Source organism: Hakea prostrata, chromosome 8, assembly GCF_041222555.1.
Source record: "Hakea prostrata isolate BN-2017 chromosome 8, UWA_Hpros_2, whole genome shotgun sequence".
Lineage (NCBI taxonomy): Eukaryota > Viridiplantae > Streptophyta > Magnoliopsida > Proteales > Proteaceae > Hakea > Hakea prostrata.
Window position 1 is genome coordinate 4,247,826 of NC_142607.1, and position 16,510 is coordinate 4,264,335.

At 38.8% G+C, this 16,510-nt stretch overlaps 2 protein-coding genes across 3 annotated transcripts; both read left to right on the plus strand.

Annotated features, from left to right (window-relative positions):
- The first annotated feature begins 397 nt into the window (after positions 1 to 397).
- On the plus strand, positions 398 to 15,319 carry LOC149006387 (protein TPLATE-like). Of its 2 annotated transcripts, XR_016174988.1 has the most exons (8): positions 398 to 1,948; positions 4,807 to 5,403; positions 6,164 to 6,525; positions 9,764 to 10,067; positions 12,210 to 12,332; positions 13,077 to 13,535; positions 13,835 to 14,512; positions 14,647 to 15,318. XR_016174988.1 is itself a non-coding variant. In XM_089164963.1 (7 exons), exons 1-7 carry the CDS (start codon positions 818 to 820, stop codon positions 14,372 to 14,374), a joined length of 3,516 nt encoding a protein of 1,171 aa, XP_089021089.1. In that variant the 5' UTR covers positions 398 to 817; the 3' UTR covers positions 14,375 to 15,319. The 2 variants fall into 2 exon arrangements, 1 of the variants encoding a protein (XP_089021089.1); XM_089164963.1 differs by having other exon boundaries at positions 13,835 to 15,319.
- On the plus strand, positions 7,939 to 9,492 carry LOC149006388 (plant/protein (DUF1995)). Its single transcript, XM_089165330.1, is given in 4 exon segments — positions 7,939 to 7,944; positions 8,294 to 8,359; positions 8,477 to 8,678; positions 8,681 to 9,492. Coding segments are annotated over 4 exon segments (492 nt in total). The 3' UTR covers positions 8,899 to 9,492.
- Positions 15,320 to 16,510: the final 1,191 nt, after the last annotated feature.

The window sequence follows — 16,510 nt, forward strand, 5'->3', positions numbered from 1 at the left end:
CAGAGCACAAGAAGAAAGAAAAAAGACAAAATATGCACACCATAAGGGGTAATTGTCATTCTTCAGCTTCAATGCCATAGATGAAGCTATATTCAAAGAGAGACAACAGCAGTGCCTCTCTATATTCAAAGAGAGACAACAGCAAGCCAGAGAGACACTGGAGCAAAGACGAGAAGTAGCAGACACCATTGAAACTCAGACACGAAGAACCAAGGAAAACAAGAAACAGGATCAAGAATTACGAAAGCGAAAGAGAAAAGCTGATCTAGAAACTATGTTTATTAATTATAAAGTGATAAGAATACAAGCATAAATAGACTTCGGTAGTTCGGTTGATACAGCTGTCACAAATACACTATGGTATACAGCAGATGATTTTTTTCCCTTGACTGAGGTGATCTAGATTCTGGACTCCAACTGAACGGGCTTTCGAGGGAAATGACAGATTCACCCTTGAAGTTTCTCCGAAACCTGGCCACGAATCTAGAGTATGATTGACTCACCCGAGTTCGAAAAACCTCTTGAAGGCTCAACCCAGTAGGAGAAATACTGGTTCTCTCGGAATCACGGTCTTTCTCCGTCACCGACCAGTTCCAGAGAGGCAGAGAGAGAAAATGAGAGAAGCAAGAGAAACCTCAAACCTCAGAACGTGAACAATGGCGTTGATCCTCAACTTCGTCTTGTGACCTCCATCCAACACCAGCAAACACAGCCAGCACCAGCGCTGGAGGTTCATAATCTATGGTTCAATCCGAATTGGGCACACCGGGTATCTGCAACTGTCAGTAGTACACCCCTAGCCCTAGATATCTCGAAAATGGATATCCTCTTTGCTCAGATCCAGGCTGATCTGCGCTCCAATGATGCTATTCGCCAGTCTGGTGCTCTTCTGCAAGCTCTTCAACAGTCAGCCGCCGGCAGAGACATTTCCGTTATTGCAAAATCCGCTTGCGAAGAAATAGTTGCCTCTCCGGCATCCGCTGTCTGCAAGAAGCTCGCTTTCGATCTCATCCGTTCGACTCGACTCACAGCGGATCTATGGGATACTGTTTGCACCGGTGTCCGCAACGACCTCGACTTCCCAGACCCTGATGTCACTGCTGCGGCTGTTTCTATCCTTGCTGCTATACCTTCCTATCGTCTTGGCAAGCTTATCGTAGATTGCAATAAGGAAATCTCTAATTGCTTCGATTCTCAAAGTGATAATCTAAGGCATTCAATTACTGAAACGCTTGGATGCATTCTAGCGCGGGATGATCTGGTTACTCTGTGCGAGAATAACGTGAATTTGCTCGATAGGGTCTCAAATTGGTGGACGAGGATTGGCCAAAACATGCTTGATCGATCTGATGCAGTGTCGAAAGTTGCATTTGAGTCAGTCGGAAGGCTGTTTCAGGAGTTCAATTCCAAGAGGATCAGCCGGTTGGCTGGGGATAAACTCATCGATAGCGAGAATTCTCTTGCTATTCGGTCCAATTGGGTTTCTTGGATGATTGATTTTGTTTGGAAGAGCAGGAATGCCTTGATGGCTAGGTCTTTGGTTTTGCCGATTGAGAGTTTCAGGGTTACTGTATATCCACTTGTTTACGCAGTAAAGGCCGTGGCTTCCGATTCAGTTGAGGTCATCCGGAAGCTTTCCAAGTCTTCTGGGAACAGCAGTACTGATACAGATATGATGAACTTGGGCAACGCACAGAAGCTTGTAGGTGTTTCGGATGTGGTTTCGCATTTGGTTCCGTTCTTATCATCTTTGGATCCTGCTTTAATATTTGAGGTGGGGATTCAAATGTTGTATCTAGCTGATGTCCCTGGAGGTAAACCAGAATGGGCTTCTCAATCGATTATTGGAATTCTCACTCTTTGGGATAGACAGGAGTTCTCTTCTGCTAGAGAAAGCATAGTCAGAGCTGTCGTTACAAATCTACATCTCTTGGATCTCCACATGCAGGTTCGAGTACCTTCCCTCTCTCTCCTCTCTCTTTCTGTACACTGTTTGGTGTTTGCTCTATCGGGTTCATTCCCGAAAAGAGAGAGAGTTTTACACGGCCACCTGTCCCTTCTGGTCACATTGGTTAATTGTTTGTTTACATGCCCTGGTTGAGGTATGGGCATTAAATCATTATCCGCGAGTCAGTTCCGTTGCATGTTCCGCAACTTGGGAACTTCTACGCTGATCATTGCAAATTCATGAAAGAAACTGATGTATCCTCCTAGTGTTCAAACTAATATGCACAGTTACACCAAAGCTTAAAGCTTATTCTTGCAGGTGACTAATTAACCAGCCCCAATACACACACATACACACACCAGAAAAAGAGGGGGCGGGGAAGGGACCTTGGTCTATGCACATGAACACAAAGTAATATTGCCTTTGAACACATTCCAGTCTTCATTATCTCATTTAGTTGTTATTGGTTCCCTTCGGATGGATTCATTTATTCATCTGCCTGAAGTTCAGCAATTGAGTGCCTTCAGGAAACATCATCCTGTTTGTTGTACTGCCCATACATTCTTAGTTATTTGATGCATGTCATCAATTAATTTGATGTTAACCTAGCCTGCCTTCTTAAATTCATCTAGAAAATCGCCTCAAAGCATGACTCCATTTGGATTAATTGGGTCCATTCTTACTTTCTCCAAACAAATTCCTTTTGGACTACTCATATACCCTCCAAACCTTCGTGGGTTTGGAGGAAAATCATCTTACTGTGTCCCCTTGCTCTCTTTGCTATTTCTACCATCGTCTCCTTTGGCTTGACCCATGGCATCCGATGTGCATTCTCTATACCCACTTGGCCCCCGAAATGTTTATGACTCCCGTATCCCCAAAGACACCATCTTGTCAGCTTTCGTCTCAAATGGTTCTTGGAACCCTACTCCCCAACCCCTTCTCACACAAGTTTGAGATTCTCTCCCCCCTCTTGCTAGCTCCACTTATTGACCTCACTATTTGGCTCCCATCACCCACCAAAACCTTCTCCACACACTCGGCCTGGAATCTCCTTTGCGCCCATAATCCTAAACCCCTTGGGTACCCTTGGTCTGGTCAAAGGCTTCATCTCTCTTTATTTCCTTAACCTTTGGAGAGCTCGCAACCATGCCCTTCCCACCCAATCCTTCCTTATTAGTCGCCATATCCCAGTTAACCCCAACTGCATCTTATGTTGGAATGATTTGGAGAATCTTGAGCACATTTTCTTCTCTTGCCCTTTCTCTAGATCAATTTGGAGAAGAACCCTAGCTTCCATTTGGTCCCGTTTGAGGCTTTCCTTTGGGTTTACTTGTGACTGGTTTTGGATTGTGAGAAACTTTTCAGGCTCTTCCATTTTTTATCGGATTGGTAAGCTAGGTTATTGCACCTCTATTCATCACCTTTGGTGGGAGTGCAATCTTTGGAGATGGACATCCAAATCTCGCTCTACAGACATGATTTGGAATGCCATCTATTTTGATGTTTCTTCTAGACTGTTAGCTTCTCTCCATCCCTTTTTTGATGATACCCCAGTGAACAGATTCATTGTTGTCTCCTAGGATCTTAGCTCTTCTTTTCGGTCTTCCTCTTAAAGACCTTGTTCTCTTGTTTTCCGTTCTTTTAATATAATTATTCATTCATCCAAAAAAAAAGAGAGTTGTGTTTGATATTGCGTCCTTCTCAACTCTATTTGGTTCTTTTCCTTCCTCAAACATCGTAATATGTTCATATGAGTGTTGCATAGTAATAGCATACTACTGACCAGCTTATCTGGATAATGGACTTACATTGCTGCATATGTTGTTGAATTTACAACTGGCATCAATAAGACAATTCTTCAGATCCTGTAATCCATCTTGACCTGGTAAACCCTTGTCTAGACAAAATATCTATGCATTCATGCCATTAGTTGTTGTTTGCTTCCATCTAAAGGTGCTGTACGCCTGTGAAGCAGGAAACTTCACGTACCTAAGAACATAAGAGAAAATCCAAGGCTTCCTATGTCAGAATTTTCCAGGATACAGCAGCTGTCAAGTACTGGCGAACATTATATTGTCCAAACCTTCTCTTGATGCTTGTCCAATCCATCTCAAAAGAGAGATACTTCTGCCCTTATAGAATCTCATTTTTTTTACGGTGCATGAATTAACACCCAGAACGGTTCTCCAATCTGATGTTCCCAAGTTACTCAGGGAAGATCTATCAGAGTTTAGTCTCACTACACCATAGGGATGAAGGCCAAAACATCACCTATTTTTTTCACTCTTAGACTTTCATTTGCTTACTTCAGAAGTGGTTGATCCCTATTGTTTTGGAACATTAAGTTCGAAGGTGATCCATCACTGTTTTGGAAAATTTTCTGAGGTCATGCTAATGAAGGGAAGAAGAGGTTGAAACTTAATTGTCAGCTCCATATGCTGTTTTCTTTGGGAGAGTTGGGTGAATCAAATTTATGGTCTGATATGAAGTGGTGTTAAGACACTTAATCCACTGTGAATATCTGTATGTATGAATGTGAAGCTCAATATTAATTAGAGCATGTACTTCCATAACTTTTGTTGGCTCAGTTTTGTTGTGGAACCACTAATTTTCTTACAACCTCATTTTAAAAGTTTCTGTTCTCTGTTCAACTTTTCTTACTCTCACCTGCCAAGAGTAAAAAAGAATATAAACACAAAAATGCTTTCTGCCAGGTTTCGGGAGTCTATCTTCTGGACTTCAAAGCTTTCTCAGTCAGAAGCACTAGACAGTTGTTGATGCTTGTCATAGTTACTGCTCATGGTTGATGATTTAGATATAAGTATGATTAGATATCACACTTCATATGCTTGCAGGTTTCATTGTTCAAGAGATTGCTTCTTATGGTCAGAAATTTAAGGGCAGAATCAGATCGTATGCATGCTCTTGCTTGTATATGTCGTACAGCTCTTTGCGTTGATCTCTTTGCCAAGGAAAGTGTCAGAAGAGGACAGAAACCCCTTGCTGGTACTGATATTGCCTCACTTTTCGAGGAAGTGAGGATAAAAGATGATCTTAACAGTGTGACTAGTAAAAGTTTATTTCGAGAGGAGCTAGTTGCTTCACTAGTGGAAAGTTGTTTTCAGTTGTCTCTTCCATTGCCTGAGCAAAAAAATTCAGGTACCGAGAGCAGAGTCATTGGAGCTTTGGCTTATGGTACTGGTTATGGTGCATTAAACTGGACGGAGCCAGCTTTGGAGGTAGTGGAAGTTTGTAGACCCTGCGTTAAATGGGACTGCGAGGGGCGGACTTATGCCATAGACTGCTATTTGAAGTTACTAGTCAGATTATGCCATATTTATGATACCAGAGGAGGTGTTAAAACGGTTAAAGATGGGGCTTCTCAGGATCAGATTCTCAATGAGACTAGATTACAAAATTTGCAACGTGAACTGGTTAAAGATCTGCATGAGGTTTGTAAGCTCGTCCTTTGAAGCATTAAATAAATGAATATTACCTTTTTTATTGTTTGTCGTGAATATTTTCAGAAGTTTGTTTTGGTTTCCATTGACTCCAATTTGTGAACAGAGTGTGATGGCATTTCAAGTTGGATATGAGATTAGGCCAAATCAATTGATTTTACTACATTTCCACCACTGTACTCCCATAATAGACAAGACATATTATTTGTATTGGCCTTAAGTTTGTTAATCTTTGTAAACTTGCGCAAAGGATAATTTTGCATTCTTACTGTTCTTCTGGTGGATGATTTTTAAATGGATAGTAGGAAATGTCTTAACATTTTTATTTTTCTTATGGTGGGTGAATGGTGAATGACTTCTTTAAGGCAGTGTTCTTTATGGTGGGTTTTAAGAATATGGAATGAAATGAAAACAAAGGGAAAAGGAAAATTTTACATTTTCATCATGTCTGTCTAATTGGAAGAAAAGCTACTTTCTAAATTTTCTGAAAGATTAAATCACCTTCTTTTCCTTGACAGCCTGAAAATATGAAAAGTCATTACCTTTTTTTAAAGGGTTGGGGGATACAATTTCTGTCTAATTTTGTGAATCTTTCTTGTCTTAAGGTGTCTTGCTTCTCTTCTTCTTCTTCTTCTTCTTCCTTTTTTTTTTTTTTTTTTTTTTTTCAATTCATCTTTTGGTTAAATAATTGGTTCATATTGATTATCTTATCTTTCATTATGCTACTTACATGTCTTTGTTCCCTTGTCAGGTGAACACACCTAGGATATGTGCGCGCCTTATTTGGGCTGTTGCAGAGCACATTGATGTGGAAGGTCTGGATCCACTCCTGGCTGATGACCCTGATGATCCATTGAACATTATTGTTTCAAACATCCACAAAGTCTTGTTCAACATAGATTCATCTGCAACTACTTCCAATAGGCTTCAGGATGTGCAGGCAGTTCTTTTATGTGCTCAACGTTTAGGGTCACGTCATCCTAGGGCAGGGCAGCTTTTGACTAAAGAACTGGAGGAATTCAAAACTAATGGTCTTGCTGATTCAGTGAACAAGCATCAGTCCCGTCTTCTGTTGCAGAGAATCAAATATGCTACGAGTCATCCTGAAAGCAGGTAAGTGTTCAATACAAACTTCATTAACATATTTCAGTTGCTTATTTTGATGGGACAAAACAAAAAAACTTTTGCTTAGTCATTTTCTGCATATTTACTGTGAAGTCTTATTAGGAGAATTTTCTTGATGGGAGGCTGTTTATGGATAGAGGAGCCAATTCCAAATCTTTTGATTTTCTTTAGTTTAAAACTTGTTATTATGTGATTAACTTAGGCTCTCTTTGGCATAGTTTAAATTTATGATTATTTGACCTATGAACATAAATAGGTGCATTTGGTATAATTTATGACCCTTGTTTCTCATTAAAATAAATCAATTTATACATAAAAATTCATAAATAGATTAAGGGCTGTTTATGATTTATCACCATAAACTGTTAATTTTTGTTTATGAGGGTACCATTAATGAACATGTGCAGAATTGCTATTTAAGTAAGGGTAAAAAGGTGAAATTGTAAAAAATTAAAACAAAATCTCATTTTCCTTGCTCTCTAACCTCCACATTGCTATTTACTTACACACACACACACACACACACCCCCCCCCCCCCCCTCAAAAAAAAAAAAAAAAAAAAAAAACTCCTAATTGCCCTCATCTCTATTTTAACAATATTCTAAGGATATTAGGATATTAAAGCCAAGCCAAACCAATAAAAGTGAGTCAAAACCAAAAGTAAATCAGATATATATTTTACAAGGTAAATAAAAAACAACCAAAACCAAACTGATGATTCATTATATATTATTATCTAATGGTTCCAAACCTATTTCTTGTTATATAACAATATTATGTCTAATGGTAACCAAACGAAAATTGTTTATCACTCATAACTTATTATCATAATTGATTATCCATAAATAGGTCATAAATATAAATTATGCCAAAGAGAGCCTTAGTTTAGATTTTGGAACTGGTTTATTATGTGATTAATTTTTTAATACTTGCATGATAACATGCAATGCATTTTCTATTCTTACAATCAAAAGAAGGCTTGGCTCAAGCTTTTGTGTGCTACCTATTTAAATATTTGTGCCAAGCAAATTTTTGTCTACTAGTAGTATAATAGCATCATAATTGGATAGTCTGGTGATCAAGTTATGACTTCATCTAGGAGACAATGTCAATGAAAAGTTATGCCAAACAAATATGTGTCTTGAGCTACTGAATGTGGTGAACTATACATTTTTATTGTATTGCCCAACTCTGTATGATTTCGCCTGCTTTGGGAAACCATTTTGTGCTTTAAGATGAGTTTAAGGTTTCATAAGTTACAAGCATGCCATTTCACCAGTATTCATAGTTCTCTAGGCATTGCCTTGGCGTCCATAGATCCTGTTGGTGCCTAGGCTATTGCCATCTTGTTGTTGAAATCTCTTTATTTATTTATGAGTTTTTTGCATGTCACCCACTATAATGGGGGTGAAACTTTGGGTTCCCCACTATTATGGCTAAAATTACTTGTCACCCACTTGCAATATTACAAGTTACCCACAATTAGGTTTTGTTTTATCAAGATTATGTAAGTGAGAAGTGAAATGACCTAATACCCTTTGGGCAGTTCAATTACCTAATTACCCCCATTTAATACTAAATTACCCAATTACCCCATTTAATACCCTCCCATACCTAAATCCCTTCACCCATCTTCTACCTACACCTCACCAGAAGCCATCACACCCTTGCCGGAAATCTCTCTCTCTCTCTCTCTCTCTCTCTCTCTCTCTCTCTCTCTCTCTCTCCATTTTCTTAAGAAACCCTTTGGAAGCAGAACCAACCCAGGTTCTGAGTCAATACCCCAGTTGTGGACGACTCGTTGGAATCAGTGTCCCAACTCGCTCTCTAGGTGCTCGAAGACCTACCCATCAGAAGAAAAAAAAGGCTCACTGCCAAATCGACATTTCTTCACTCTCTAATTATGATGCCAAAGTCTTGAATTCTGTGGATGTAGCAGTGTTTTAGCTCCAGGCTTAAATTGGATGTTATGAAGGTGGTTAGTGACAGATTATATTCGAAAACCATGGTGATTTTCAATTCCAACTGGGCATTTGTGGAAGAAAGCGGATTTGGAGAACTGAGTAGCTTTATTAGGTCATTTGAAGTGGTTTATTCTTTCGTGGGTTTGGAGGTCAGAGGAGTTCTGAGTAAGAAGAGAGGAGGTTTTCTGGTATGAAAAATGGGGTTTTCAGTAGTGAGAGATGGGAAGTTTCAGTTAAAGAAGAAGGTGAGCTGAAGGTGATTTCTAGATTCAGCAAATGACCCTTGATTGGTGAGGTTGAAAATGTTCTATATAATCTGACGGCCACTTATTCTCCGATTACCAAATCAGCTAAGTTTATGAGATATGTGGTGTCACATGCAACGTTAAAACAGTAAGAGTTGACTCAAAGAGATCGTAAAAAATCAGGATAGGGGCTTGAGGTTTGCAATATCGGTAAGTAGAGGGAGAGGGGAAACAAAAAGCAGCTGAAATAAGCACTTAGTATTTGCAAAATCGAGAGTCGCAGGCTAGGGTTTCAGTTGTAAGGGCCACCGGCAGAGTGAGATAAGAGTTTGTACCTTCAATTAAAAATGGTCATGGGAGTCGATTTGCAGGAGCAAGGAGAAACTCTTTTATTCTGACCTAGCTTGGTGAGGAAGCATGGAGCTCTGTTTGAATGAAAAAACAATTGCACTTCATTGAATTGGACTCATATATAATTATAATCCGAAATCATCAGAAACTAAAAACCCTTCACAGGAGAAGTTGGATTTTATGTCGTAGTAATACCGACCAGTGATCCCCGAATGAGAAAGTGGTAGAGAGAGAGATTTCCGGCAAGGTGTAGGTAGAAGATGGGTGAAGGGTGAAGGGAGAAGGTTGGATATGGGAGGGTATTAAATGGGGGTAATTAGGTAATTTAACTGCCTAAAGGGCATTAGGGTCATTTTCCTTCTCACATAACAGAATCTTGATTAAAAAAGAAACCTAACTGTGGGTTACTTGTAATTTAGCAAGGGGGTGACATGTAATTTAAGCCACTATAGTGGGGAACCTAGAGTCCCCCCCCCCCCACTATAGTGGGTGACATGTAAAAAACTCTCCTCTTTTTTTTTAAAGTCTTGTTGGTACTAATTTTATTGCTTACCAGAGATTAGAAGTCTTGGTATCATTAGCTTCTGCTTTTAAAGCTCAACTGTTCTAGAGGCTTGGTATGCCTTTTCATTTAATCACTTCTACACCGTCACATGTCATTTCTAGGTGGGCTGGGGTAAGTGAAAGCCGAGGAGATTACCCGTTCAGCCACCACAAACTCACTGTTCAGTTTTATGAAGCATCTGCGGCTCAAGATAGGAAATTGGAAGGCCTGGTCCACAAGGCCATACAAGAGCTTTGGAGACCCGATCCTAGTGAATTAACTCTTCTTCTAACAAAAGGTGTTGACTCTACTTCCATGAAGGTACCTCCAAGTGGATATACATTGACAGGAAGCAGTGATCCTTGCTACATTGAGGCTTATCATTTAACTGATTCAACCGATGGAAGGATCACCCTGCATCTAAAGGTTAGGTCTCTGTTTAACTGAATTGGAATCTGGATTATTTCATGAATTTGAGCTATGACTTTATTATTTTGTCATCGGATATTTTCAATACTGTCTAGGTAATGCATAAATGAGAATATTTGTGTTGGATATGCTGAGTATCTTGAATTTAATTGGCTTTTGTACTTTATATTGCTATGTTAGTGAAAAGTGTAAACCAGGTTTGTTTCATGTGAAAATACCAATTGTTTATGAAGCTATGCAGGAGCTGAAATTATAACAAAAAAAGAATAATCTGGAAATGAACTTTTCTCCGGCTCCTATTTAGATATTTCACCTTCTGGCCTACATTTGGAGCACTAAAATATGTATGGAAGTTGGATTCCCTTATTTTTAGCCAGTCCTCTATGGGCCTTCTTTGCATAGGCATACTGGAGCCATGTAGGCAGTTCATACATCTAATGCGAAATGTCTTGCACTAGCTGTCCTTGAGTTCCACCTCCGATGGGATTATGAGGATTTGCAAATGGTTGGACATTCTATTATATAAGCCAAACCTTAGATTTCTTTTCTCTAAACACTGAAGAGGCTTATTTTCCACCACCATCGTTAGGGTTTAGCTTTAGTAAGTGGACGACTTAGGAAGATTTAGTGAACTCTTAATTTTTTGGGAAACAAAATTGTTAGTAACATTCTACTTTCTAGTCTCTTGATGAGTTTCAGAATTCAGTTTTCATAATCATGACCTTTGGGGATTTCAGCTGCACATTCTCTATATGAAGTGGGACGAATGAAGTATGGTGGAGTGCTGTCTGACCAACGAATTTGTTTAATGCTTGAAGGGAATTTTATTGAACTATTGTCTGAGTCGACTATTATGTATGGGGCAGATTGTTGGATTGTTGAGTGTCATATCAATAAGTTATATGTTAGCTGAAATGAGGATGTTAAGATGGATGAGTGTAACAAGGAGGGATAAAATACAAAATTGTCGTAGTTGAGCGAACTTGGGAATTACCCTGATTAATGATGAGCTTTGAGAGAGTAGTTTAAGGTGGTATGGTCATATTCAACGAATTCCTGAGTATGCCTCAGGGGTGAGATGATTCCAATTGAAGGAGCAAGCTAAAGAGCTAGGGGGCAAGCCTTAAATGGCCATAGAAGATGTAATGAGGAAGGAGATGTATAATCTAGAGTCTTGTACTAAGTCTGACCTCAGATAGAGCCTACTGGAGGGCAAGGATTCATGTAGCATTCTCCTATTTGGCTAGATTCTCCTAACATGCTAGATTGTGACTCTCTCCTCTCTATGTTTGTCTCTCTTTTCTAATCTATCTTCCATTTTCTATGTTTAAAACTCAATTTCTTTACCATTGTTTTATTTGGATCCATGTAGAGCCCACTAAGTTGGAATAAGACTGACTTTGTGGTTTGCCATTGTATTTTGCTGCTTGAAAGGTAAAACTATTGTCTGTGAAAAAAAATCTATGCGAACTGTCCTTCTCGATGTCTTAATGATCCTGGTCCGACTCCTACCTATAAATTGTGTACTCTATGGAGCAAATGAAAACTGTAGAAACTCTATGTCCTTTCAGAAGCCTATGCTTCACATCTGCAGAACACTACATTGGGGCTTGGGGTTCTTGAGTTTTCATTCCAGAGTCATCTGAGGAAAAGAGGGTAACTTGATCTGGTCATAGTTATGGTCTTGGATTTGTTTTGGTGCTAAAAGAAGGTACATATTGAAGCTCCCTATCCCTCACTCTATGCCGCCTGGCAGATGCTCAAACACAAGCTCTCTCATGCACCTTTTTGACTTGTACACGCATCATTTCAGCTAGCAGCCTACTATGTTTTCCAGAGCAATTTGAGCTGAACCTTGTAAACTGGTGCCAAATTTTGAAATGTCTGCCTTTTTGACTAACATATTAAGGAGTGACATTGTTGCTCAATACTTACAGTTGATGTTATAATTATTATGTATGATATTTTACTGCTGTCCAGTGGAGTATGGTGTTAGATTGAATATTTGTAGGATGATGATGTTAAACACTTTCATTGAAGGTGGTTCATGTTGTGGTCTGCCTTCCCTTTGTGTGCTCTCAATTACGTGTGGGGAAAAACTACAACAATACAACTTAATAATCTGCAAACATGTGGCAGGTTTTAAATTTGACGGACATAGAACTTAATAGAGTTGATATCCGAGTTGGGCTATCTGGTGCAGTATATTTTATGGATGGATCTCCTCAAGCAGTGCGGCAGTTGCGTAATCTTGTTTCTCAGGTTCTATTTTCAAGACTTAATTAGAGAGATTTTTCTACATGTGCACAATGTGTCTCACCTTGAATATGCATTAAATTATAATTCTATGTGGGCTTTTCTGTTTCTCCTTGTGGAACTCTTTAGATGTTATCCTATCATATATATTAGGAGAATGATAGCTGCTTTCATCTTTATACTTTAGGTACTTAGATCTTATGCCATTCCTGCAATATTGTAACTCTATTCCTCACATGAAAAGCTTGTCAGCACTAACTTCTCCAAATACAATTAACACCTCAAACGTCGTCAATTTTTATGGAGTTCTTGCTTCTCTGATTTGGTTTAGAGATTTTTCATTTCTAGTACCCAATGCTTTTTGTACTTGCACATAGAAAATGTCTCTTCACCCTTACACATAACAAACTTTTTATTTTTATTTTTTATTTAATGGATATTTCTTAGCCAACTCTCATCATCTTCCCTGCTTATGCCCTTGGACATCTTGCATTTTTTATCCCTGAAATGGCTAATACTAAATAAAAGCTGTTGATTGGTCTACATGATCACCCTTTGGCGCTGGTAGTTCTTCAGATGGTTTTTCCTAAATGTCCATGGAATCTTTAATATGCAGGACCTTACCATATTCATTATCACCTGTACCTGCACTTTCTTCCCCTGTTGACTATTTCTTCCCTTAACTTGGTTGTCTTTCTTCCACTTTTATGATGAGAATTTAAGGTCTATTTACTTGGTATTTGTTACTAGGATCCGGTGCCTTGCAGTGTGACTGTGGGAGTTTCCCACTTTGAGAGAGGTGCCTTTTGGGTTCAAGTTTTGTACTACCCTTTCTATGGAAGTAGTGGCGCAGGAGAGTATGGAGATGGAAATTATGCAGAAGAAGACGCACAGATCATGAGGCAGAAGAAGAGTTTAAAACCAGAACTTGGAGAGCCTGTAGTCTTGAGGTGTCAGCCGTACGTGATCCCACTAACTGATCTCCTTCTGCCACATAAAATATCACCCGTTGAATATTTCCGCTTCTGGCCTAGTTTACCGGCTATACTTGAGTACTCTGGTGCATATACTTATGAAGGAAGCGGTTTCAAGGCCACTGCGGCACAGCAATATGGCGCTTCTCCTTTTCTTAGTGGACTAAAATCCCTTTCCTCTAAGCCTTTTCATAGAGTTTGTTCACATGTACTTCGAACAGTGGCCGGGTTTCAAGTAAGTTCAACTGTTCTCTATTTATATTTGGCCTTTCCCTTTCTGATGCTTATTTATATGAAATCGCTTTAATATCATTCTTTTATCAGTCAATACCACAAACTTCTAGTGAGATTCTCTTTAAGTCTATCCTTATGGGGAATATGTTCTTGCGATTCTTCTATTCCCTCTCCAAGGCAAAATTTTTACTTTTTTAACACCATACAAAGAGTTGATTTCCACTCTAGATTTAGTCCATTTGACCTTTCTCTTGAGTAGTTGGTACCAATCTCACTAATTCCGGAGTTACGTTGGAACAGCTGTGTTTTGCTGCCAAGACGTGGTTTGGTGGCTTCTTGGGTATGATGATATTTGGTGCTAGCGAAGTGAGCAGAAATGTGGATTTGGGAGATGAGACAACAACAATGATGTGCAAATTTGTGGTACGAGCCTCTGATGCATCAATCATAAAGGAGATCGGATCCGATATACAGGGTTGGTTAGATGATATTACAGATGGGGGTGTGGAATATATGCCGGAAGACGAAGTGAAGTTGGCCGCTGCTGAGAAGCTAAGGATTTCAATGGAACAAATAATGTTGCTCAAGGCTGCTCAACCACCACCAAAACATCCAAAATCTGATGAAGAAGCAGAAGCAGAAGCAGAGGAAGAAGATGAGGATACTGATGAGATAAAGAACAAGGAAAAGAAAGAAAATGGTGAAGAAGATGGTAAACAGAAAGGGCCTTCAACCCTATCAAAGTTGACAGCTGAGGAAGCTGAGCATCGTGCACTTCAAGCGGCCGTTCTTCAGGAATGGCATATGCTTTGCAAAGAGAGAGCGACAGAAGTTCACTGATTGTATGCGTGTTTCTTCCGGTTTCTACCTGGTGATTCTGATTCTTATTCATTTGGATTACTGCACTAGCAAATACAAGAGTGTGATCATAAAGTTGCATCCTGTTTTCCTCTTTTGATCACCGTGCACTTTTTTCAGGTGTCCCTCCTCTTCCAAGACCCGTAGGTGTTACATATACATGTTTTTGGTTCTGTTGTACATCATGAAACAGTTTTGTACTTATGTTTAATTGAGAAACCTGTTAACTGTCTATATTGTTCATGTTGTTCTAGCCATTCAATTCAACAAGCCTTTGTTGTGACTTATGGGGTCGCTACAGAAATCTGTTATGCCATGCGACGTAAATGAAGTTTGTAATCGTTTGCCTACTAGCTGCACCTGAAACATCAACCCTTGGATTTAGCACTATGCAAAGCTGCTCATCTCATTTGGCTCTTCACCAGGTAGTATTTTTCTTCCTGCTCCGCTTAATTAAATTTATGCATAAATCCAAAATCTCTATTCTGGTGTTTGAAATTAAGGCTGGCGTTTTACAGTGCTCCAATATCGATTATGGAAAAGAAAAATTCCCTAGTTTGGGTTTGCAGAACGGTCTAATACAGTGTGCTATCTTCAATAATGCAACTTTATTTATTTATTTAGGCATTTGGAAAACCATTGTACTTTCAATTACTCTGTCCTTTTATAAGGTTGAATTATCCTAGAAGGATCAACTGGAACTGAAACATCAGAATCACAAGAAGATCCGGAAGGAAATGTCTGAAAAATGAAAAATGAATGCACATCTATAGGAACTGGAGAAGATATTCTCGGATGGCAGAGAAAATGTTGAACCATAGGATACAAAATTTCATTAAGAATGCAGAATCAAACGCTGAAATTGAAAACTGAGAGATTGCTAATAAGGATAAAGAAAATTACAGAGAAATGTCTGTGTCAAATGAGGTCTTGATAGTAGGGATGTAATCAAGCTTCCTCGATGGTTTTCTTCCGACTTATCTAATTCCTCAGATCATAATAGCTGGATGGTTTTATGCTCTTTAACAATATCTTTATTGAATTCTTCTGTATGTTCGGTTTCCTGTCATGCATGTTTTAACTTATGAAGCTTTATTCTTCGATCTTGAGCCGTCAAAATTATCAAAATTAAATCAATTTGACTACCTTAGATTTAGACGGAACAGTGGCTAGTAACCCTAAAAGTTCTTCAGAATACTCTCGGGAAGCAATGAAAGCATGCTTCCAGGTTTTCATTATGTTTTAGGCATGGTTTCAGTGAAGTGGTTGGCAGCCTCTCTCATGACAATTTTTTTCGTTTTTCCTTAATAGGTGTTAGACGATAAAATAGCAAAGAAGAGATTGATAAATGGGGTGCAATTATTTATTAGGATGTATAAACTTATTTGATCGTTCACCCAAAAAAAGAATTGAACTTATTTGTCGTTTTGCTTTTTTTTTTGGTAGGAGTATGATATTTTCTTTTTTGTTTATATTAAAAATGGATTTTTTTTTCTTCTTCTATATAATAGCTATTCTAAAATTGTAACTTATAAATTGCTTTCATTGTAATTTAGTATACATCATTAGGTCTGCTTAAGTAATCACAAGCGCATGCTAATTATTGCCTCACCTGTCTTGATTGTTCACTACATTTTCCAATGCAAAGGTCATGCGACTTAGGCAACATGGATTGATGATTATTATTTTGTTTTTTTGGGGGAGATTATTACGTATACTGTTAGAGAGAATCAAATCCTATGTCTTTACTAATAAGTGTTGGTCATTGTGAATTGAATCAATTGTGGTAGCAATGAGTGTTAGTAAGTACAAATTTCAACATACCTTCAAAAAAAAACTTAATAGGGGGGCTTGATGTTGGCACATGTTATGACTGGGTCAACAAAAATAACATGCTTGATCTCAAACTAACCTTGGAATAGGGTCTGATCAAGAGAACCCCCGAAAGGATAAGGTTTAGGTTGGGGACATGTTTGTCAACCAAGACTATCGTGGGGAGTACTCATTGATGGTCGAACGGTTCAAAGAAGCTTGAGTAGATCGGGCTCAAGTTTTTCATTAGCTTTATAAAGGCAACCTATTGCTCTTTACTAGAACTATTAGTGAATCAACTCAACA